Here is a 23,065-nt window from a genome sequence, read left to right as displayed (position 1 = left end):
GGGCTGTGGGTGGGTGAGTCCCTATTTGGGTGGGTGGGTGGGGCACAGCTGTGGGTCGGTGGCTCCCGATTTGGGTGGGTGGGTCCCGATGTGGGTCAGGGGTCCATATATGGGTTGGTGGGTCCCGATGTGGGCCACTGGGGGTCCCAGTGTGGGTCGGGGGGTCCCAGTGTGGGTCGGGGGGTCACAGTGTGAGTCGGGATGTCCCAATGTGGGTCGGGGGGTCCCAGTGTGGGCCGGGGGTCCCAGTGTAGGCCGGGGGGTCCCAATGTGGGTCGGGGGGTCCCAGTGTGGGTCGGGGGGTCCCAGTGTGGGCCGGGGGTCCCAATGTGGGTCGGGATGTCCCAGTGTGGGCCGGGGGTCCCAATGTGGGTCGGGGGGTCCCAGTGTAGGCCGGGGGGTCCCAATGTGGGTCGGGGGGTCTCCGTGTGCTCCCGCGGCGGTCCCGCCGTTGCCTGGCGACGCTGTTTTGGCGGGGCTGAGTCACGGCCGTGACTCACCGGCAGTCCCGGGACCGGCACCACCGGGCGGGGCCTCCGGAGGTGGCCCCGCGGGGGCCGGGGCTTGCCCAGGGGAGCGTCCCGGGGGTGTCCCCCGAGAGGGGGAGGGTCCCGGGGGGTTCCCCGAGAGGGGGAGGGTCCCGGGGGTGTCCCCGGGGGGGTGGGGAGGAGGGTGCCCGGCCCCTCCCGTGGCACGAGGCAGAGGGGTGATGGGAACCCACGGGCCCCCCTGCACCCCTGGGTGCCCCCCAAATCCGCCGTCACCCCGAAGCCTCCCCGAATTTTTGTGTGTATCCCCCCCCAACCCCCCAGATGTCCCCGGGGGGGTCCGGGGGGTCCCGGGGGACCCCGATTCCGCGGGGGGGAGGAGGCCCCGGGGGCCCCCCGGTGCCGGGGTACGGGGGGGGGTGCGGGGGGTGAGTCAGGGCCGAACCACGCGGCCGTGAGTCACCCTGGGGTGGGATCGGCGGGTCCGGACAAAGGCGCTTTCACAGCAATGGCCCCCCCGACACCCCCGCAGACCCCCCCAAACCTCTGGGGCCCCTCCCGGGTGTTTGGGGGGACATCCCCCTCTCCCCGCGTGTTCCCCCTCCCTCTCCCGGCGCCAAGCCCCGACTTGTAGGGGCCGGTGAGTCACCGGGCGGGGCCGGGCCGGGGGCTGTGGCGTCGCCGGGAGCACCGGGACCACCGGGAGGAGCCGTGGGGACCCCCGGGCACAGGGACCACCGGGGACCGCTAGGACGGCGTGGCAACGAGACCACCACGGCAGCGGCGCCGGGGTGGCTCCGGGATGAAGCGCGTGTGCCGCCGTGCGGCGAGCGGCTCTGCCGGCCCAACCTCCCCACCTCGCCTCCCGTGCCTCAGTTTCCCCGCTCACATCGTGCCGGACTGTGCCGTGCCACCCAGCCCCTGCTCCCCAGCTATGTCGGGGGGCGGGTGCCGCGCTGGTTGGGGTCCGCTGGAGGGAACACGGGGGTCCCGCTCTGCAGATCCCCCTCCCGAGCCCCCGGACGGGCTCGCAGGGGTTAACGGAGGCTGCGGCCCCTTTAAGCGGCGGGGGCGGGGCCGAATGGGGCGGGGCCGTACCGAGGGATTGGCCGGCAGCCAATCAGCGCCCAGGGGGAGGTGCGTGCGGGCAGTGGGCGGGGCCTCTGGGCTGCGCTGAGCCCCGCCCCCTTCAGAGCGGGTGGGACACCTGGGGACATCCCACCCACACCTGGGGACACCTGGGGACACCTGGGGACACCTGGGGACATCCCACCCACACCTGGGGACACCTGGGGACACCCCACCCACACCTGGGGACATCCCACCCACACCTGGGGACACCTGGGGACACCTGGGGACATCCCACCCACACCTGGGGACATCCCACCCACACCTAGGGACACCTGGGGACATCCCACCCACACCTGGGGACATCCCACCCACACCTAGGGACACCTGGGGACATCCCACCCACACCTGGGGACACCTGGGGACATCCCACCCACACCTGGGGACATCCCACCCACACCTGGGGACATCTGGGGACACCTGGGGACACCTGGGGACATCCCACCCACACCTGGGGACATCCCACCCACACCTGGGGACACCTGGGGACATCCAACCCACACCTGGGGACATCCCACCCACACCTGTTGACATCTGGGGACATCCCACCCACACCTGGGGACATCCCACCCACACCTGGGGACACCTGGGGACATCCCACCCACACCTGGGAACATCCCACCCACACCTGGGGACACCTGGGGACATCCCACCCACACCTGGGGACATCTGGGGACACCTGGGGACACCCCACCCACACCTGGGGACACCCCCTGGGAGCTGATGGGTCCCTGATCCCGCAGGGTGCTCAGGGGTCCCTGATCCCGCTGGGAGCTGGGGGACGCGGTGGGATCCCCACAGGAACAGATGCAGGGTCCTGCCGGAGGACGGGATGGGAGCAGATCCCAAACCCCAGGGCGGGATGGAGGAGGACACGCCGGGTCCTGCAGGCAGCGGGGGATCGGGGGATGAGGCTGGATCCCGTGTCCTGCATGGCGTGGGATCCCCTGTCCCACCAGGGCATCGATCGATCGATCCCAGACCCTCCCGGGCTGTCGGTGAGTTTGGGGCAAACCCACCAGTATTCGCTATTCATCCCGACGATCCTGGGGTGGTCCTCTCTAGGCAGAAGTTTCCCAAACCCACAGATTTCCCCCCCGCAGCAGGAGCAACCAGGGATTCCCTGAAGAACCCCCAAAACCTCCTGATCTTCCCCTAAAATGCCGCTACTCCGAGATGCCTGGGATGCCCCGGGGCTGGGAGCGTCGATCACAGCGATTACCGAAGTTGCGGTGATTAACCCCAATTCCCGAGAGGCCAAGACCGCGTCGCCCCGCCCGTCTGGGCGCGCAGACACCGCCGGACCGGACGCGGCGGCACTGACCACGCCAGGCGACTAGGCCCCAAACGGGGGCACCGGGAGCCGCGGCAGCACCGGTACCGGGAGGCTGGGAGCACCGGGAGCACCGGGAGCGCCGGGAGCGAGCGCTGCGGGGTCCAGCTCCACGCCACCAGCAGTACTGGCCAGACCAGCCACACGCCACACCAGAACCAGGACGCCAGAAGCATCTGGCGGGGAGGCACATCCAGCCACACGCCGTGCGGGGACCGCCGGTGGCACGGGAGGTGGCACGGGAGGTGGCACCGGTCCCCGCGCCGCGCCAGCAGCACGGGGAGGCACGAGGAGTCCGGGGTGTCCCACCCCGCGCTGCGCTGCCACGCATGGAAGCCACGGGCCAGTTTGACATGTGGCGGGACTACCTGGGGCTGGCGGCTATGGTGGCCGTGTGCCTCCGTGACCCCGCGGGCCCTGGGGACAGCGTGGTGCCACTGGGAGCTCTGTCCTCGTGCGCTGGGCCAGCTCCAGCTGTGGGGCCAGCTCCGTGTGCTGGGCCAGCTCCAGCTGTGGGGCCAGCTCCGTGTGCTGGGCCAGCTCCAGCTGTGGGGCCAGCTCCGTGTGCTGGGCCAGCTCCAGCTGTGGGATCAGCTCTGTGTGCTGAACCAGCTCCGTGTGCTGAAGTAGCTCCATGTGCTGGGCCAGCTCCACGTCTGGGGCTGGCTCCACGCACCGAACCAGCTCCACGCACCGAACCAGCTCCACGCACCGAACCAGCTCCACGTCTGGGGCTGGCTCCACGCACCGAACCAGCTCCACACACCGAACCGGCTCCACGCACCGAACCGGCTCCACGCACCGAACCAGCTCCACGTACGGGGCCGGCTCCACCAGCCCTGTGCTCGTTCTGCCAGCACAACGGCGAGGCGCCGGGCGTGTACCAGAGCCACAGCCTGCGCGACGCCCGGGGCCGCCTGCAGTGCCCGGTGCTGCGCAGCTACGTCTGCCCCCAGTGCGGGGCCACGCAGGACCAGGCCCACACGCGCCGCTTCTGCCCGCGCACGCACCGCGGCTACACGTCCGTCTACTCCCAGCCGGTGCCCGCCCGGAGGAGGCAGAGGAACACCAGGATGTAGCCAAGGGACGGAGGATCCCGTGCCACCGTGCAGGTACCGGCGGGGATGCGGCACGTTCCTGGGCTGGGATTCCCTGAGGAATCTCGTGGTGGAGGGAAGGGGGCACGGCAGGGATGGAGGACGCCGCGTCCCCACGCAGGTTTGGGGTTTGTGGTGTCCCGGTGAGGCCGCGGTGGCTGTGCTGCATCCAAAGCTGGGCTTAGCCAGATTCCCCGTGAGGAATCCCGTCGGGGAACCAGGGCTACCAGAGAGGGGGCAGCAGGAGACAGGTGGCACTGGGAAGCAGCCAAAGGATGGAAGATTCCCTGTGCCCGTGCAGGTTCTGAGGGTGTTCAGAGCCAAGCACGGATTTAGGCTGCAATGGGATTTCCATGAAGGAAATCCAAGGAGCCAGAGCTGAAGGAAGGAGGAAGGCACTGGGAAACAGGTGACACAAAGGAAGGAGACTTGGATTTACCCAGGGCGGGATTCCTGCAGGAATCCCATCGGGAATTTGGCACTAACCACGGGCTGCGTGTGCTGCTTCCCAGTGCTCCTGCCTCTTTCTCCCGGCTTCTCTTCCAGGGACTTCCTCAGAGGATGAGACCACGGCGTGGATCTTGACTGGGACCAGTCTCCCCGGTCTGCGCCGCCTCCCGGCACCGTGCCACCCCGAAGGGTCGCCCCAGCCAGATTTGGGTGCTGCCGGCGGGGCCAGTTCTGAGTTTTGGGTTAGGTTTGAGTTTTGAGTTCTGAGTTTTCGTTAATCCCAAAAGGAGTAAGTGCTCGAGGTGTTACCAGATGTTTTGCGTTGGATTGTTGAGTTTTGGTTAATCCCAGGTCCAGGAAGGGGCCAGAGCTCCAGGCGCTGGAGCTGTTTACAGGTGTTTCGGGTTGAATTTTTGAGTTTTGGTTAATCCCAGGCCAGGAGGGGACTGGGAAGGGGCTGGTGCTCCAAGTCTCGGAGCCTTTATCCCGCCACCACAGCCGCTCCTTAGCATTTTGGGTGGGTTTGGTGGGATTTGGGTGGGTTTGGCAGGATTTGTTCACCCACCACAGCGGGTAGCAAATGCTGGAACCATTCTCCGGACCAAGGTTGGTTTATTCCTATCGTTTCCATCAATAAATCATTATTATTGTTCCTGATGGCCCTACCCCTCTTTCCAGCGGCTCCCACCGGGCACTGCCCTCCGGCCGCGCCGCGGCTTCGGCCTCCTCAGCAGCTCCAGCCCTCGGCGGGCTCCCATGGCCAGGCGGCTGTGGGGGGACATGGGCATCGCTCAGGGGGGGCTGGACCCCCGCCCCGGGGAAATCCGGCCGGGTTTGGGACTTACTTGAGGTCTGAGAGTTCCCGGATCAGCCCGCGGATGACGTCGCTGGCGTCCACTGGCTCTGCGGCCTTGGCGCTGCCGGGGGAAGGAGAGTCGGGAGTTTTCCACTCCCCAGGCAGGGAATTTTAGTCAAAAATCAGGATTTTATTCCTGCAGGAGGGTCTGGATCCACCCACCTTTCCCACGGGCTGCTCCCTGTGGATCTGGTGTGGATCTGGCCTGTGGTGTCCCATGGCTGCAGGGAAAGAGGAGCTGGGAAGGCCAAGGGGATGGGGAGGGTCCCAGTTTGGGATGGGGAGGGGTCCCTGGGTCCCAGTTTGGGTGGGGAGGGTCCCAGTTTGGGATGGGGAGGGGTCCCTGGGTCCCAGTTTGGGTGGGGAGGGGTCCCTGGGTCCCAGTTTGGGTAGGGAGGGGTCCCTGGGTCCCAGTTTGGGTGGGGAGGGGTCCCAGTTTGGGATGGGGAGGGGTCTCTGGATCCCAGTTTGGGATGGGGAGAGGTCCCTGGGTCCCAGTTTGGGTGGGGAGGGGTCCCTGGGTCCCAGTTTGGGTGGGGAGGGGTCCCTCAATCCCAGTTTGGGCTCACCCCAGTTGTACCTTCTCCGCTGGGAGCTCCGGGCTGGTCCCTTCCTGCTGCTCCTGGGGCTCAGAGCTGGCTCCTGCTGGATCTGACCCTGGTGTGAACATCCCGGAATTCCCACTCCCGGAATTCCCGCTCTCTGCGTCCCCCCCTCGGCTCCGGGGACCCCTGGGACCGTCTGGGGACCCGGTGTCCATCCCCAGGGCAATCCCAGTGCCACATCCCTCCTCCAGGGCACCTTCTGGCCGCTCTCCCGCTGCATCCGTCACCGCTGAGCTTTCCTCGGGCGCCGTGTCCTGCCGTGCTCCGGAGCCCCCTCCTTCTGGTGGCTCCCGCTCGCTCTCTCCCGTCCCATCCAAGTCTCCCAGTCTGGCAATTTCCCAGTTTGGCTCTGGCTGCGCCTCTGCTGCCCCACCTGCCTCTGGAATTCCTGGTTCCACTGGCTCTGGATGCTCCTCTGCTGCCCCATCCCAAATTCTGTGTGTTGGTGACGCCAGCTGCTCCTCTGCTGCCCCATCTGCCTCTGGAATTCCTGGTTTTGGTAACTCCAGCTGCTCCTTTTCTGTTCCATTCCAAATCCCCACTTCCAGTGACTCCAGCTGCTCTTCTGCCCCATCCACCTCCAAAATTCCTGGTTTTGGTGATTCCAGCTGCTCCTCTCCTGTTCTATCCAAAATTCCTGGTTTTGGTGGTTCCAGCTGCTCCTCTCCTGCCCCATCTGCCTTTGGAATTCCTGGTTTTGGTGATTCCAGCTGCTCCTTTCCTGTTCTGTCTAAAATTTCTGGTTTTGGTGATTCCAGCTGCTCCTCTCTTGTTCCATCCCAAATCCCCACTTCCATTGACTCCAACTGCTCTTCTCCTGCCCCATCCACCTCCAAAATTCCTAGTTTTGGTGATTCCAGCTGCTCCTCTCCTGTTCTATCCAGAATTCCTGGTTTTGGTGACTCCAGCTGCTCCTTTCCTGTTCTATCCCAAATCCCCACTTCCATCGACTCCAGCTGCTCTTCTGCCCCATCCACCTCCAAAATTCCTGGTTTTGGTGACTCCAGCTGCTCCTTTCCTGCTCCACCCCCCTCCAAGATTCCCTGCTGAGATGATTCCAGATGGTTCTGTCCCATTCCATCCAAAATTACACATTTCACTGACTCTGGGGGTCCCTCTCCTGCCCCATCCACCTCCAAAATTGCCGGTTTTGCTGATTCTTGACAAGTCTCTCCCGACCCATCCAAAATTCCTGGTTCTGGTGACTCCAGCTGCTCCTCTCCTGCCCCATCCACCTCCAAAATTCCTGGTTCTGGTGACTCCAGCTGCTCCTGCCCTGTTCCATCCAAAATCCCCACTTTCAGAGACTCCAACTGCTCCTCTCCTGCCCCATCCACCTCCAGAATTGCTGGTTTTGGCGATTCTCGATAATTCTCTCCTCCCCCATTCAAAATTCCCATTTTTGGTGACTCCAGCTGATCCTCTCCTGTATCATCCACTTCCAAAATTCCCAGCTGGGGCACTTCCAAATTATTCTCTCCCACCCCACCAGAAACGCCCCATTTTGCTGCTCTGCCACCTCCAATCTCCTCGCCTCTCCCCTCCTGAAAAACCACGTTAAAATCCCCAATCTGGGGAGTTTTTCCCTCTGCTGGGAGCTCGGGCTCCATCCCAGCGGGATCTCCTGGTGGTTCCTGAAGGATCCGCTTGGGTTTGGGAGCGTGGAATTTCCTGTTGCCTGCTGTGTGTGGGGGGAGAAAAGAGCAAATCTCAGTTTGGATGTGGGGAGATGGTGTTATTTTCTTAACAATGGCAGCTGGGAGGCCCAGACTGGGATATTTGGGTGTTGTTTTCCTTCACCTGGGAGCGGGCGGCTCCTGCGCTTCCCCATCCTGGGAGGGACGAGGAGCAGCTGAGACAAAGCGAAAATTTAACAGAGTAAAAATCTATTTGGGTTTAGGCGAAATGTGCTGCTTTGAACTTGCTAAATATGCTGTTTAGTCTGGTGACTGCGGCACCAGCAAAACCATCCCAGCTAAAGAGAAACGATGCAAATTTCCACACCAAAAAGATAAGAAATAAGAAAAACTCCTCGGACCTTAAAGCAGACAGGGCAGAGTGAACCAGGAGTTCTTTCCGTACTTTCTAACAAAAATGAGTACAAGTATAACTAGCTATAACTATAACGTAAAATCAGCATAATGAATATGCATGAACCTATTGTAAAATTCTATGCAGATAGAAACGAGTCAAGGTAATAAAAAAGGATCAGTTCTCGGAGGTGTGCATGTCCATTAAACGCGCCACAGCGCTGTGAATAAACATTCCGTTCCCTACAAATCTTTAGAGTTGTAGGGTTTGATTTTTCACCGGCATTTCACAGCCCCAGATCACCCCAGCTCCCCTCAGGGCCCAGCAGCGTTTCCCCCTCACACCCCTCAACCCCCGTCAGGCAAAAACACCCCCAGCTCCCCTAAAGGCTCAGCCGCAACAAACAGCCCCAAACCCTCAGGGCCTGGGGTGAAAACCGCGGGAGTTTTCGCGGAATTTTGGCCGATTTTCCCCCTTTTTCCACCTCGGGGCGCCGTCCCCCTCACGGCTTTCCCGCCTTTTCGCCGCCGCCGCGGGGCACGCTGGGAGTTGTAGTTCTCCGGCGCCGCGAGGCGGCGCGGCTTTTACGACAGCGGCTTTTGCGACAGCGGCGCTGTAAAGCGCGGGGTGTTGACAGCGCCCGGCGGAGCAGGAAGTGAGTGAGGGTAAACCGGGATAACCCGGGATAAACCGGGATAACCGGGAGCGCTGGGGGCACCGCCACCGGGGGGGTGAGGGGCTGCGGGCAGCTGGGAGGGGGCAAAGGCGCCGTGGGGCCGTGAGGGGAGCGGGGGACGCGGAGAGCTCGGGGGGCTCTGAGGGGGATTGGGGCGCTGAGGCGGCTCTGATGAGGCTCTGAGGGGGATTGGGGCGCTGAGGGATTTGGGGCTCTGAGGGATTTGGGGCTCTGAGGGGGATTGGGGCTCTGAGGGGGATTGGGGCGCTGAGGGGGATTGGGGCGCTGAGGCGGCTCTGAGGGGGATTGGGGCGCTGAGGGGGATTGGGGCTCTGAGGCGGCTCTGAGGGGGATTGGGGCGCTGAGGGGGATTGGGGCTCTGAGGGGGATTGGGGCTCTGAGGCGGCTCTGAGGGGGATTGGGGCTCTGAGGGGGATTGGGGCTCTGAGGCGGCTCTGAGGGATTTGGGGCTCTGAGGGATTTGGGGCGCTGAGGGGGATTGGGGCGCTGAGGCGGCTCTGAGGGGGATTTGGGGCTCTGAGGGGGATTGGGGCTCTGAGGGGGATTGAGGCGCTGAGGCGGCTCTGAGGCGGCTCTGAGGGGGATTGGGGCTCTGAGGGATTTGGGGCTCTGAGGGATTTGGGGCTCTGAGGGATTTGGGGCTCTGAGGGGGATTGAGGCGCTGAGGGATTTGGGGCGCTGAGGGATTTGGGGCTCTGAGGGATTTGGGGCGCTGAGGGATTTGGGGCTCTGAGGGGGATTTGGGGCTCTGAGGGATTTGGGGCTCTGAGGGGGATTGGGGCGCTGAGGGATTTGGGGCTCTGAGGGGAATTGGGGCTCTGAGGGGGATTTGGGGCTCTGAGGGGGATTTGGGGCTCTGAGGGGGATTGGGGCTCTGAGGGGGCTCTGAGGCGGCTCTGAGGGGGATTGGGGCTCTGAGGGGGATTGGGGCTCTGAGGCGGCTCTGAGGGATTTGGGGCTCTGAGGGATTTGGGGCGCTGAGGGGGATTGGGGCGCTGAGGGGGATTGGGGCTCTGAGGGGGATTGGGGCGCTGAGGGGGATTGGGGCTCTGAGGGGAATTTGGGGCTCTGAGGGGGATTGGGGCGCTGAGGGGGATTGGGGCTCTGAGGGGGCTCTGAGGCGGCTCTGAGGGGGATTGGGGCTCTGAGGGGGATTGGGGCTCTGAGGCGGCTCTGAGGGATTTGGGGCTCTGAGGGATTTGGGGCGCTGAGGGGGATTGGGGCGCTGAGGGATTTGGGGCTCTGAGGGAGATTTGGGGCTCTGAGGGAGATTTGGGGCTCTGAGGGGGATTTGGGGCTCTGAGGGGGATTTGGGGTGCTGAGGGATTTGGGGCTCTGAGGGATTTGGGGCTCTGAGGGGGATTGGGGCTCTGAGGGGGATTTGGGGCACTGGGGAGGATTTGGGGCACTGGGGAGGATTTGGGGCTCTGAGGGGGATTTGGGGCACTGGGGAGGATTTGGGGCGCTGAGGCGGCTCTGAGGGGGATTGGGGCGCTCAGACAGCTCTGAGGTATTTGGGGCGCTGAGGGATTTGGGGCTCTGAGGGGGATTTGGGGCTCTGAGGGGGATTGGGGCTCTGAGGGGGATTGTGGCGCTGAGGGATTTGGGGCTCTGAGGGATTTGGGGCTCTGAGGGATTTGGGGCTCTGAGGGGAATTTGGGGCTCTGAGGGGGATTGGGGCTCTGAGGGGGATTGGGGCTCTGAGGGGGATTGGGGCGCTGAGGGATTTGGGGCTCTGAGGGGGATTTGGGGCTCTGAGGGGGATTGGGGCTCTGAGGGGGATTTGGGGCTCTGAGGGGGATTTGGGGCTCTGAGGGGGATTTGGGGCACTGGGGAGGATTTGGGGCTCTGAGGCAGCTCTGAGGGGGATTGGGGCGCTGAGGGATTTGGGGCTCTGAGGGATTTGGGGCTCTGAGGGGGATTTGGGGCTCTGAGGGGGATTGGGGCGCTGAGGGATTTGGGGCTCTGAGGGATTTGGGGCTCTGAGGGGGATTTGGGGCTCTGAGGGGGATTGGGGCTCTGAGGGATTTGGGGCGCTGAGGGATTTGGGGCTCTGAGGGGGATTGTGGCGCTGAGGGGGATTGGGGCTCTGAGGGGGATTGGGGCTCCGAGGGGGATTGGGGCTCCGAGGGGGATTGGGGCTCCGAGGGGGATTGGGGCTCTGAGGGGGATTTGGGGCTCTGAGGGGGATTTGGGGCACTGGGGAGGATTTGGGGCGCTGAGGCGACTCTGAGGGGGATTTGGGGCTCTGAGGGGGATTTGGGGCACTGGGGAGGATTTGGGGCGCTGAGGCGGCTCTGAGGGATTTGGGGCTCTGAGGGGGATTTGGGGCACTGGGGAGGATTTGGGGCGCTGAGGCGGCTCGCAGCACACCGGAGGGGCTCGCCGGGGGCGCGGTGGGCTCAGGCGGGGGTCTCGCCGCGCTCCCCCTCCCCAGCGCGGCCCGGCGGACGCGGAGCCATGAGCCGAGCCGGGAGGGTCCCGGGCCGGGGCGCCGCCGTGGCCAGGCAGGTGCGTGTGACCCCCGGGACCCCCTGCTCCCCTCGAACCCTCTGGGGGATCCCTGGGGCTGGGGGCGACCCCTCCCTGCGGGACCCCTCAGCGTGCCCCCCGCCCCAGATGGGGCTGCTGCCGGGTCCCGGTGCCGGGGGGAGCCCGGGGGACGCGGACGGGGACGGGGACGCGGCGCTGGAAGCGGAGCTGCTGCTGCTGCTGGGGGGCCGGGAGGCGCCGGAGCGGGGGGCAGCGCCCCAGCCCGCCCCGCGAGGTGAACCCCCCTCCTCCTCCAGCGGGGACCCGCTCCCCCCCACAATGGGGGTGGGGTGGGCACTGGGACCCCCCAAAATGGGTTTGTGACCCCCCCCGTGCCCCCCCAGATCTGGCAGCAGTGGAGGCCCTGGCCCAGCTCTGCCTGCGGGACCCCCCGGAGGAGGAGGAGGAGGAAGGGGAGGAAGATCTGGAGAACGAGGAGGAGCTGCTGGTGAGAGGGGCGGTGCTGAGCTTGGAAAAGGGGATCCCTGAGGCTGGAAAAGGGGATCCCTGAGTCTGGAAAAGGGGATCCCTGAGGCTGGAAAAAGGGATCCCTGAGGCTGGGGAAGGGATCCTGCCCAGGCTGGAAAAGGGATCCTGCCCAGGCTGGAAAAGGGATCCTGCCCAGGCTGATTCCCAGGATCTCTGGGCAGGCAGAGCTGCAGGAGGTGCTGGAGGAGGGGTCCGGGAGTCCAGCGGACGCAGAGACCCCACAGGTATGGCTGGGGTGATCCCAGTGCCCACCCCAGTCCTGATCCCAGTGCTCCCGTGCCCGTCCCAGTGCCCACCCCAGTCCTGATCCCAGTGCTCCCGTGCCCGTCCCAGTGCCCATCCCAGTCCTGATCCCAGTGCTCCCGTGCCCATCCCAGTGCCCATCCCAGTCCTGATCCCAGTGCTCCCGTGCCCATCCCAGTGCCCATCCCAGTCCTGATCCCAGTGCTCCCGTGCCCGTCCCAGTGCCCATCCCAGTGCCCATCCCAGTGCTCCCAGTCCTGATCCCAGTGCCCATCCCAGTGCCCATCCCAGTGCTCCTGTGCCTGTCCCAGTGCCCATCCCAGTCCTGATCCCAGTGCTCCCGTGCCCGTCCCAGTGCCCATCCCAGTGCCCATCCCAGTGCCCATCCCAAATTTCATCCCAGGGTGGATCCCAGGGTGGATCCCGGAGGTGTTCCTGGTGCTCCCGGTGACCCAATGTTCCCTGTACTCCTGGTGCTCCCAATGTTCCCTGTACTCCCTGTGCTCCCAAAGTTCCCGGTGTTCCCAAAGTTCCCTGTGCTCCCGGTGCTCCCTGTGCTCCCAGTGTTCCCAAAGTTCCCTGTGCTCCCTGTGCTCCCAAAGTTCCCGGTGTTCCCAAAGTTCCCGGTGTTCCCGCAGGATCCCGCGCCCGCCGGGGCGCTGCTGGCCGAGCTGGAGGAGCGGGCGCAGCTCTACCGGGCTGCCCTGGGGAACAACGGGAGCAGCAGCGGGAGCAGCGGGGCCCGGCTCCGGCGCCTCCAGCGCGGCCTCAAGGTGAGCCCAGCCCGTCAAACCCTTGGGCCGACCCTGGCTCCGCGCTGCTCTTCCCAAATACCGAGCAGCTGGTCGCAGTTCTGAACCAGTCCGGCCTGAATCTGAACGGTTTTGTGCTGGTTTCCCCAGTGCTGAGCCCACTTTTGTCTGATTTTCCCAGTTCTCAGCCCACCTTTGTCTCATTTTTCTTAGTTCTGAGCCCACTTTTATCTGACTTTTTCCAGTTCTGAGCTCACTTCTATCTCGCTTTTCCCAGTTCTGACCAGTTTCATGACAATGAAATCCCATTTAATTCCCCTTATTCCATTATTATTACCCCATATTATTATTATTATTACTATTATTCTATGTCACTCCCTTGTTTTCTACCCCACCCGTTTCCTTTCCTTCAGCCCTGACTCTTACCCCATTTTCCGGCTGCAGATCCCATTTTCACCCCGTTTTTCCGTGCTCTGCCCCCATTTCACCCCTTTCCCCCGGATTTTCACCCCTTTCCCTGTCCCCCTTTGCCCCCAGACCCTGGAGCAGATGCTGGAGTCGGTGCGGAGCGGGAAGCCGATCGACCGGGCCGAGATTCCCCCTCCTGTGGCTCTGGGGAAGGCAGCTGGGACCCCTGGGCTGCCTCCCCCCGTGAGCCCCGAGCCCCCAGCGCAGCCCCCAGCCCCTGCCCAGCCTCCCCCAGCCCCGGTCCCCTGCCCGGATCCCTGCCCGGATCCCGGCTCGGTGCCGGCGCTCCGGCTGCGCCTCCAGGAGCTGCAGAAGGAAGCCCTGGTGGCCAAACGCCATGGGGACAATGCCACGGCCCTGGAGCACTTCAGGGCGGCCAAGGTACGCCCAGGATTCCTGGAATCCCCCCCAGATCCCTTCTCTTTCCCCAGAATTCCCATTTTCCTGTGGTTTTCCAGAGGCTGGAGGCGCAGCTGGAGGCGCTGGGGCAAGGCCGGGCTCCGCCAGCCCCGGGTGAGACCCCGACTCCGATAGAAGGGGTGGAACCCCCGGTTCAAACCCCCCCGTTTTGGGGGTCCTGGTGGGATCTGGCTGCTCCTTTCCTGCAGATCCACAGCCAGAGGAGCCGAGGGATCCGCCGGCGAGGGATACACCAGCAAGGGACCCACCAGCGAGGGGTCCGCCGGCCACCAGCCCAGGTCAGCTCCCTCCTGGGAGGGGGAATGGGGAGGAAAAGGGGGATTTGTTGGGATTTCCCCGTTTGTGCCCACCCCAGAGCCCCCCCGGGCGCCGCGGGACGTGCGGGAGGCGCTGGAGCAGCGCATGGAGCGGTACCGGGCGGCCGCGGGCCAGGCCAAGGACAGCGGGGATGCCAGGAAGGCTCGGATGCACGAGAGGATCGTCAAGGTGGGAGGGCTGCAGCCCTGAGGGGATCCCAGCCCTGAGGGGGATCCCAGTTCCAGAATGGGGATCCCAGCCCTGAGGGGATCCCAGCCCTGAGGGGGATCCCAGTTCCAGAATGGGGATCCCAGCCCTGAGGGGATCCCAGCCCTGAGGGGGATCCCAGTTCCAGAATGGGGATCCCAGCCCTGAGGGGATCCCAGCCCTGAGGGGGATCCCAGTTCCAGAACGGGGATCCCAGCCCTGAGGGGATCCCAGCCCTGAGGGGATCCCAGTCCCAGAAGAGCATCTGGTCCCAGTCTCCCCACAATGACACCAGTGCCCCTCTGTGGGTGGTCCCAGTCTGTCCCAGTGCTCCCAGTGCCCCTCTGTGGGTGGTCCCAGTCTGTCCCAGTGCTCCCAGTGCCCCTCTGTGGGTGGTCCCAGTCTGTCCCAGTGCTCCCAGTGCACTCGGGGTGCCCCTGACCCCCTGTACCCCTCCCCAGCAATACCAGGCCGCGCTCCGTGCCCACAGTGCTGGCAAGGCCGTGGATCTCTCGGAGCTGCCGGTGCCCCCGGGTACGTTCCCGGTCCCTGTCCCTGACCCCGGGGGGCTCGGGGGGGTCGGGAAGGTCCCGTTCCCACCGGGGCCCCCCCCTTTTCCAGGCTTCCCCCCCATCCAGGGCACGGAGACCCCAGCCGAGCCCAGCATCTCCGGGATGCTGGAGGCGGCCTCGAGGCTGGCGGTGCCGGAGCAGGAGGAAGAGGAGGAGGAAGAGGAGGAAAAGGAGGACACCAAGGCAGGATCTTGGTTGGGAGTTGGGAATCCAGGGGATTTTCAGGGGGGGACGCTCCCAGTGATTCTCATCCCCCTCCTCCAGGTGCAGCCCAGCGCTCCCCCTGTGCCCCCTCCCAAACAACCAGCGCGGAATTCCCAAGCGGCTCCCAAACCTGCTGGGAAAGGTAACGGGAAGGGCTGGGGGCAGGGATGGGGGGTCAGGGCACCTCCTGACCCCTTCCCAGGGAGGTGAGGGCACCCCTGGACCCCAGAATCCTCATCCCAGGGGGGTGAGGGTCCCCATGCCCCCCTCCCAGGGTGGTGAGGGTCCCCCTGATGCCCTCCCAGGGGGGTGAGGGTCCCCATGCCCCCCTCCCAGGGTGGTGAGGGTCCCCCTGACGCCCTCCCAGAGGGTTAAGGGTCCCCATGCCCCCCTCCCAGGGTGGTGAGGGTCCCCATGCCCCCCTCCCAGAGGGTTAAGGGTCCCCATGCCCCCCTCCCAGGGTGGTGAGGGTCCCCCTGACGCCCTCCCAGAGGGTTAAGGGTCCCCATGCCCCCCTCCCAGGGTGGTGAGGGTCCCCATGCCCCCCTCCCAGGGTGGTGAGGGTCCCCATGCCCCTCTCCCAGGGTGGTGAGGGTCCCCCTGACGCCCTCCCAGGGGGGTGAGGGTCCCCCTGACGCCCTCCCAGAGGGTTAAGGGTCCCCATGCCCCCCTCCCAGGGTGGTGAGGGTCTCCCTGACGCCTTCCCAGGGTGGTGAGGGTCCCCATGCCCCCCTCCCAGGGTGGTGAGGGTCCCCCTGACCCCCTCCCAGAGGGGTGAGGGTCCCCATGCCCCCCTCCCAGGGTGGTGAGGGTCCCCCTGACGCCGTGCCCCCTCCAGCCCAGCAGCAGCTGGAGTTCCTGGAGCTGCGGCGCCGGCAGCTGGCGCAGGCCGCGCTGCGCGCCAAGCGCCGCAACGACCTGGAGGGAGCCAAGCTGCTGCTGCGCCGCGCCAAGGGCGTCGAGGGGCTCCTGGGGGCCGCCCGCGGGGGGCTGCCCGTGGACATCGCCCAGGTCAGGCCTCGTCTGCCCCTCCGTCCGCCCCTCGGGTGGATCCCGCAGGATCCCCGATCCCCGATCCCCGCGCAGGTGCCGGAGGTGCCCCTGGACGGCGCCGAGTTCGAGCTGGGCCCGGCCCACGGGGTCCCGATGGCCCCCGAGGTTGCCAAGACCTTCCTGCAGCTGGCGGGGGCTCTGAGGAGACAGCACCAGGTGGGGCTGACAGCCCAGAAAATGGGGGGGACGTAAAAAACGGGGTGGTGTCCCAAAAATGGGAGCGTCCCCGAGAACCGAGGGGAGTGGGGAGCGCCCCAGAGAGGGGTGCTCCAGGGTAATGGATGGCATGGAAAACTCCCTTCTCTTCCTCCTTTTCCCTCCTTGGCCCTCTTCCTTGTCTCCTTTTTCCTCTTTTTCTTCCTTTTTCCTTTTCCTTTTGTCCTTTTCCTTTCCTCCTTTCTCCTTTTCTGCCTTTCCCTCCTCCTCGTCCTCCCCTCCCGTTGCTCCCCCAGATGTGCCTCACCTATTCCCGGCAGTTCGCTCACCTGGGGAACATCTCGGAGACCACCAGGTGAGGTTTGGGCTGGGGAGGGGGCGCTGGCAGGCTCCTCCTCCTCCTCCTCCCGCGGGGGGTGGGCTCACCTGTCCAGGTGTGTCCCCCCAGGTGCGAGGCGCTGGCCGAGGAGTGCCGGCGGCACATGGAGACCCTGAGGAGGGAGCACGGCCGGGGGGGGCCCCCCCCGAGACCCCGCTACGAGCAGAGAACCTTCAGCATCGTCAAGTGAGGGGGGGAACACCTGGGGGGCACATCTGGGGTGGGAGGCACACCTGGGGGGCACATCTGGGGTGGGAGGCACACCTGGGGGGCACATCTGGGGGGTGGGGAACACCTAGGGAGGCATGTCTGGAGGGTGGGGAACAGCTGAGGGGACACATCTGGGGTAGGGTGCAGACCTGGGTGGGGCCGTGGCACACCCGAGTGCAGGTGGCACCCCTGGGTGGGGAGGCCTGACGGGTCCTGCCCCACCTTTTCCTGCAGGATGTTCCCGGAGCTGAGCAGCAGCGACCTGGAGCTGGGGATCGAGAGAGGGATCGGCCTCCCAGTGCCGCCAGGTGAGGGACTGGGAGAACTGGGAGTGCCCAGGGGCCGGGGCAGGTGAGGCTCCTGCGCACCTGGAGCCACCTGCGTGTCCCCCCCCACCCACCAGGTGTGGCCCCAGGTGACCTGGACACCTTCGTGCGCTTCGAGTTCCCCCACCCCAGCGTGGTGAGTGACCCCCAGGATGTCCCCAACGCTCGGGGTCACCTGGGACCCCCCCCAAATTCTCCTGGTGACCCCTCCAAATTGTCCTGCTGACCCCAAAATGCTCCCAGTGCTCGGGGACCCCTCCCCAAATTATCCCTGACCCCAAAACCTCCCCACAGGAGGAGGCCCAGCGGGACAAGACCAACGTGGTGAAGGGCACGGATTGTCCCGGTAAATCCCGGGATTTTGGGGGGGGGGGTGGGCCGGGGATGTCCCCAGGGGTCGCCCCTGATTCTGCGCCCCCTCCCCAGAATTCCGGGCGCGGTTCCGGCTGCGGCTGCTCCGGGGCCACCGGGGGCTGCGGAGGCTCCTGAGCTCCCGCGGGATCCGGCTGGAGGTGACCCACAAAGGGTACGGGGGATTTTGGGGAGGGGTAACGGGGGGGGGAAACGTGGGAAATGCAGGGAGTGACGGGGTGGGGTGTGGGGAATGGGAAAAGTGGGGAAAACGACGCGGGAGTTGTGAGATGGAGGCGGAAATGCGGGAAATGACACAGGAAATGCAATGGGAAATAGAGAACGCAGGAAATAGAGTGGGAAATGCAGGAAAGAACATAGGAAATGCAATGGGAAATAGAGAACACAGGAAATGCAATGGGAAATAGAGAAAATAGCGCAGGAAATACAGTGGGAAATGCAGGGAATAACATAGGAAATGCAATGGGAAATGCAGGAAATTACACAGGAAATGCAATGGGAAATAGAGAACACAGGAAATGCAATGGGAAATAGAGAAAAGAACACAGGAAATGCAATGGGGAAATAGAGAAAATAACACAGAAAATAAAGTGGGAATACAGAAAATACCACAGAAAACACATAGAGCAGCAGAGGAAATAGGAAATACAGAGAAGGGCACAAAAACCCCGGATCACGAGCTGGAAAATCCACGAGTGTCGGGGTGAGAGGCGCCTCTGGAGTGCAGCAGTTGGGATTTCTTCGGGGCCTTTGTGGGGCGGGGATTCCTCGCCTCCCGGGGATGGCGGGGCCGGTTCCTGTCACGGTGAGCCGGCTCCTGTCACGGTGGGCCGGATTCTGTCACGGTGAGCCGGATTCTGTCACAGTGAGCCGGTTCCTGTCGGGATGAGCCGGTTCCTGTCGGGATGAGCCGGTTCCTGTCGGGATGAGCCGGTTCCTGTCGGGATGAGCCGGTTCCTGTCGGGATGAGCCGGCTCCTGTCACGGTGAGCCGGTTCCTGTCGGGATGAGCCGGTTCCTGTCACGGTGAGCCGGCTCCTGTCACGGTGAGCCGGCTCCTGTCACGGTGAGCCGGCTCCTGTCACGGTGGGCCGGTTCCTGTCACGGTGAGCCGGCTCCTGTCACGGTGGGCCGGTTCCTGTCACGGTGAGCCGGCTCCTGTCACGGTGAACCGGCTCCTGTCACGGTGAACCGGGTCCTGTCACGGTGAGCCGGTTCCTGTCACGGTGAGCCGGTTCCTGTCACGGTGAGCCGGATTCTGTCACGGTGAGCCGGCTCCTGTCACGATGAACCGGCTCCTGTCACGGTGAGCCGGCTCCTGTCACGGTGAGCCGGCTCCTGTCACGGTGGGCCGGTTCCTGTCGGGATGGGCCAGCTCCTGTCACGATGAACCGGCTCCTGTCACGATGAGCCGGCTCCTGTCGGGATGAGCCGGCTCCTGTCACGGTGAGCCGGCTCCTGTCACGGTGAGCCGGTTCCTGTCGGGATGAGCCGGTTCCTGTCACGGTGAGCCGGTTCCTGTCACGGTGAGCCGGCTCCTGTCACGATGAACCGGCTCCTGTCACGGTGAGCCGGCTCCTGTCACGGTGAGCCGGTTCCTGTCGGGATGAACCGGCTCCTGTCACGGTGAGCCGGCTCCTGTCACGGTGAACCGGCTCCTGTCACGGTGAGCCGGATTCTGTCACGGTGAGCCGGTTCCTGTTGGGATGAGCCGGCTCCTGTCACGGTGAGCCGGATTCTGTCACGGTGAGCCGGGTCCTGTCACGGTGAGCCGGCTCCTGTCACGATGACCCGGCTCCTGTCACGGTGAGCCGGGTCCTGTCACGGTGAGCCGGCTCCTGTCACGGTGAGCCGGCTCCTGTCACGGTGAGCCGGTTCCTGTCACGGTGGGCCGGGTCCTGTCGCGATCCGAGCGCTCGTCCTGACCCGCAGGGGACTGTTCCGGCCGGAGCGGGCTCTGGGCTCGGCGCAGCTGCGCCTGGAGGGGCTGGAGGGGAGCTGCGAGCTCCGGGAGCAGCTGGAGGTGAGGAGGAGATTCCTCCTTCCTTGGAGGAGATTCCCGATCCCCGAAATTCCCCGGGTCCCAGAGGTGCCCCTTCTTCCATCCCAGTGGTTCCAGATGTGCCCCTTCCCCTTCCGAGTGTTTCCCTGGCTTTCATTCCTGCTCCCAGCGCTTCCCAGCCCCACCATTCCCTCCATTCCCCGCCATCCCCGCCGTTCACCGTCGCCGCCGTCCCGGTGTCCGCAGCTGCTGGACGGGCGGCGCCGCACGGGCGGCCGGCTCGAGGTCTGGGTGCGGATCCGGGAGCCCCTGGGGGCGCAGCGGCAGCTGGAGCCGCGCTCCGAGCGCTGGCTGGTGCTGGAACCGGCGCCGGAGCCCACGGTGAGTGCCGGGAGCACACCGGGAGCCCACCGGGTCCTGGCAGGGTCCGTGGGGAACCGGCGGGATCAACCGGGAAACCACTGGGACCCCGCAGGGTCGGTGGGGATTTAGCCGGGAACTTCCCTGGGATCGGCCGGGAACCGCCGGGATCGGCCGGGAACCCACCGGGATCGGCCGGGAACCGTCGGGATCGGCCGGGAGCCCACCGGGATCGGCCGGGAACTCCCCCTGGGATCGGTGGGGAACCACCGGGATTAGCCGGGAACTCCCCCGGGATCAGTGGGGAACCACCGGGATTAGCCGGGAACTCCCCCGGGATCGGTGGGGAACCACCGGGATTAGCCGGGAACTCCCCCGGGATCAGTGGGGAACCACCGGGATTAGCCGGGAACTCCCCCGGGATCGGTGGGGAACCACCGGGATTAGCCGGGAATCCCCCGGGATCGGTCGGGAACTGCTGGAATTGGCCGGGAAGCCCCCGGGATCGGTCGGGAACTGCTGGAATTGGCCGGGAATCCCCCGGGATCGGTCGGGAACTGCTGGAATTGGCCGGGAATCCCCCGGGATCGGTCGGGAACTGCTGGAATTGGCCGGGAAGCCCCCGGGATCGGTCGGGAACTGCTGGAATTGGCCGGGAATCCCCCGGGATCGGTCGGGAACTGCTGGAATTGGCCGGGAATCCCCCGGGATCGGTCGGGAACTGCTGGAATTGGCCGGGAAGCCCCCGGGATCGGCCGGGAGCCGTCGGGACCCCGCGGGATCACCCCGGGCCGATCAGCCTGCGGTGACCCCGAGCTCCTCCCGCTCAGCTCGCCGTTCCCAAACCGAGCGCGGCGGCCCCGAAGGACGGGAACAGCAGGTGAGCCCCGGGAATGGCAACACCGGCGCTTCCCGGCGGAGACCACCTACCGGGCGGCAACCGGGGTGGGATGGGGCTGGGAACTGGGGGTGGGAAGCTCTGGGACCCCCCCGGGGACCCCCGTTCCCCCTCTCCGGTATCCCGGAGCCGCGCTGGCTTTTCCGGGCGCCCCCATCCCCACCCCGAGCCCTTTTCCCAGAGCCCTCCCGACGCTGCCGAGCCTCAACCTGCTGCTCTTCGACCGGGAGCGCCTGGAGCGGAAGGTGAGCGGCGCCGGCGGCGCTCTGGGGCAGCGGGGGAGCCCCCGGGGCCGCCGCTGACCCCCGGCTCGTCGCCCCCTCCCCAGATGGTGCCGCTCGGCCGCGCCGGGCGCCCGGTGCCCCCCGAGCTGCGGCAGCAGCACCAGGACCTGCAGCGGCGCATCCAGGGGCTGCGGGCGCGGCTGCAGGGCGGGGACCCCCGCTTCCGCACGGGTGAGAGTCGGGGGGCAGCGCTGAGCCCCCCAAACCCTCCCTTAGCCCGGTGTTTTCCCCGCCGCGTTATCCCGGTGTTGCCCGCAGAGTACGCGGAGCACCTGGAGCGGCACCTGCGGCTCTACACGGAAGCGGCGCGGCGCCTCGGGACCCAGGGGGAGCGGGTGAGACCCGCGGCGGCCCCGGGGATCGCCCCCAGACCCTCCGGGGCGGCCCCAGGTTCTGCTGGTGCCGCCCCAAAAATCCTGCACCACCCCCAGATTCTGCTGGTCTCGCCCCAAAAATCCTGCACCACCCCCAGGTTCTGCTGGTCTCGCCCCAAAAATCCTGCACCACCCCCAGGTTCTGCTGGTCTCGCCCCAAAAATCCTGCACCACCCCCAGGTTCTGCTGGTCTCGCCCCAAAAATCCTGCACCAACCCCAGATTCTGCTGGTGCCGCCCCAAAAATCCTGCACCACCCCCAGATTCTGCTGGTCTCGCCCCAAAAATCCTGCACCACCCCCAGGTTCTGCTGGTCCTGCCCCAAAAATCCTGCACCACCCCCAGATTCTGCTGGTCTCGCCCCAAAAATCCTGCAGCACCCCCAGATTCTGCTGGTCTCGCCCCAAAAATCCTGCAGCACCCCCAGATTCTGCTGGTCCTGCCCCAAAAATCCTGCACCACCCCCAGATTCTGCTGGTCTCGCCCCAAAAATCCTGCACCACCCCCAGATTCTGCTGGTCTCGCCCCAAAAATCCTGCACCAACCCCAGATTCTGCTGGTGCCGCCCCAAAAATCCTGCACCATCCCCAGATTCTGCTGGTCCTGCCCCAAAAATCCTGCACCACCCCCAGATTCTGCTGGTCTCACCCCAAAAATCCTGCACCACCCCCAGATTCTGCTGGTCCTGCCCCAAAAATCCCTAACCCCCACCCCCAAACCTTCCTGGACACCCTCAGATTCGGTGGTCCCACCCCAAAAATCCAGTCCCAAATTCTGGTGGTGCCTCCCCATTCCAAAAATCCTGGACCCCCTGAGATCCTTGCAATTCCTGTGACCCCCGAATTGCTGACGTGACCCCCCAACTCCCGGTGCCCCCCCCACCCCAGTGACCCCCGAATTGCTGACGTGACCCCCCAAACCCCCCCACAGGAGGCAGCCAAGGAGGCTCTGTACAAACGGAACCTGGTGGAGAGCGAGGTGAGGACCCGGGGGGGGGTGGTGGGGTGAAATTTGGGGGTCCCCCACCCCTCCAAACCCCCCCAAACCCCTCCCTCACTGCCCTCTTCTCTTCCAGCTCCGAAAGCTCCGTGGATGAGCCCCCCTCCCCGCTCCAGGTGGGGTTTTGGGGAGGCTCAGAGACCCTCCCCATTTTGGGGGGGCTCTGGGGGCATCCTCCCCCCACCCCCCCATGCCCACTGTGACAATCACAGGGATCAGAGCTGCTACACCCCCCCCCCCGGGGTGACAACGACCCCCCCTCAATGACAGGGTGACAATGACCCCCTCCCCAATTTCAGGGTGACAATGACCCCCTCCCCAATTTCAGGGTGATAATGACCCCCTCCCCGGTTTCAGGGTGATAATAACTCCCCCCCAATTTTAGGGTGACACCGACCCCCCCCATTTTAGGCTGATAATGACTCCCCCCAATTTTAGGGTGACACCGACCCCTCCCCACCCGGGTCCGCGTGTCCCCCCCCACCCAAAGCACTTTTTCCCCCCCACTCCGTGTCCCCCCCCCCCACCAAAGCGGATCCCCCCCAAGTGCCTGTAGGGGAGGGGCTGTTCCGGGCGCTCTCAAAGATTATTATAATTAATTATAATTACGATAAAGCTTTTAAGCGGAAAAACGTGGATTTTGGTTACTCCCCATGCGCCCCCAGCTGTCAATCACGGCAGGGGACCCGCCCACCGCTCGGCCCCGCCCTCGCGCTGTCCCGTCTCCATGACAACCCCGCCAGAACAGACGGGCACGGAGAGCAGCCAATCGCATTGTGGCTGCC

The 23,065-nt window shown here is 65.2% G+C and overlaps 3 protein-coding genes across 4 annotated transcripts; 2 read left to right on the top strand and 1 right to left on the bottom strand.

Annotated features, from left to right (window-relative positions):
* The first annotated feature begins 394 nt into the window (after positions 1–394).
* Positions 395–5,153, top strand: NANOS3 (nanos C2HC-type zinc finger 3). The gene is given in 4 exon segments (XM_085563323.1): positions 395–2,920; positions 2,923–3,001; positions 3,004–4,061; positions 4,593–5,153. Coding segments are annotated over 3 exon segments (1,248 nt in total). The 5' UTR covers positions 395–2,776; the 3' UTR covers positions 4,029–4,061; positions 4,593–5,153.
* On the bottom strand, positions 5,133–8,693 carry BRME1 (break repair meiotic recombinase recruitment factor 1). Of its 2 annotated transcripts, XM_085563314.1 has the most exons (6): positions 7,758–8,693; positions 6,154–7,638; positions 5,933–6,009; positions 5,515–5,573; positions 5,342–5,413; positions 5,133–5,264 (listed from the first exon to the last, which is right to left on the bottom strand). In XM_085563314.1, exons 1-6 carry the CDS (start codon positions 7,786–7,788, stop codon positions 5,159–5,161), a joined length of 1,830 nt encoding a protein of 609 aa, XP_085419440.1. In that variant the 5' UTR covers positions 7,789–8,693; the 3' UTR covers positions 5,133–5,158. The 2 variants fall into 2 exon arrangements, with proteins under 2 accessions (XP_085419440.1, XP_085419439.1); XM_085563313.1 differs by having other exon boundaries at positions 5,933–7,638.
* On the top strand, positions 8,587–22,912 carry CC2D1A (coiled-coil and C2 domain containing 1A). Its single transcript, XM_085563310.1, has 29 exons — positions 8,587–8,643; positions 11,123–11,196; positions 11,305–11,452; positions 11,562–11,665; positions 11,868–11,930; positions 12,588–12,722; positions 13,239–13,550; positions 13,628–13,682; positions 13,778–13,867; positions 13,945–14,075; positions 14,555–14,627; positions 14,715–14,848; positions 14,930–15,011; positions 15,708–15,880; positions 15,956–16,078; positions 16,375–16,433; positions 16,527–16,643; positions 16,902–16,975; positions 17,071–17,129; positions 17,288–17,339; positions 17,420–17,519; positions 19,297–19,387; positions 19,613–19,747; positions 20,557–20,606; positions 20,806–20,869; positions 20,953–21,079; positions 21,167–21,243; positions 22,212–22,259; positions 22,357–22,912. Exons 2-29 carry the CDS (start codon positions 11,146–11,148, stop codon positions 22,375–22,377), a joined length of 2,748 nt encoding a protein of 915 aa, XP_085419436.1. The 5' UTR covers positions 8,587–8,643; positions 11,123–11,145; the 3' UTR covers positions 22,378–22,912.
* The last annotated feature ends 153 nt before the right edge of the window (positions 22,913–23,065 follow it).

Source organism: Lonchura striata, chromosome 30 (assembly GCF_050655825.1).
Source record: "Lonchura striata isolate lonStrDom1 chromosome 30, ASM5065582v1, whole genome shotgun sequence".
Taxonomy (NCBI): domain Eukaryota; kingdom Metazoa; phylum Chordata; class Aves; order Passeriformes; family Estrildidae; genus Lonchura; species Lonchura striata.
This window is presented reverse-complemented; position numbering and strand designations above follow the sequence as displayed.

Coding starts and splice junctions, on each gene's coding strand:
- BRME1 (XM_085563313.1), bottom strand. CDS start 7,788: ATGGGGAAGCGCAGGAGCCGCCCGCTCCCAG. Junction 5,574..5,932: donor CGGAGCTCCCAGCGGAGAAG/GTACAACTGGGG, acceptor CTTTCCCTGCAG/CCATGGGACACCACAGGCCA. Junction 5,265..5,341: donor CGGGAACTCTCAGACCTCAA/GTAAGTCCCAAA, acceptor GTCCCCCCACAG/CCGCCTGGCCATGGGAGCCC.
- CC2D1A (XM_085563310.1), top strand. CDS start 11,146: ATGAGCCGAGCCGGGAGGGTCCCGGGCCGGGGCGCCGCCGTGGCCAGG. Junction 11,666..11,867: donor AGAACGAGGAGGAGCTGCTG/GTGAGAGGGGCG, acceptor ATCTCTGGGCAG/GCAGAGCTGCAGGAGGTGCT. Junction 17,130..17,287: donor AGTTCCCCCACCCCAGCGTG/GTGAGTGACCCC, acceptor ACCTCCCCACAG/GAGGAGGCCCAGCGGGACAA.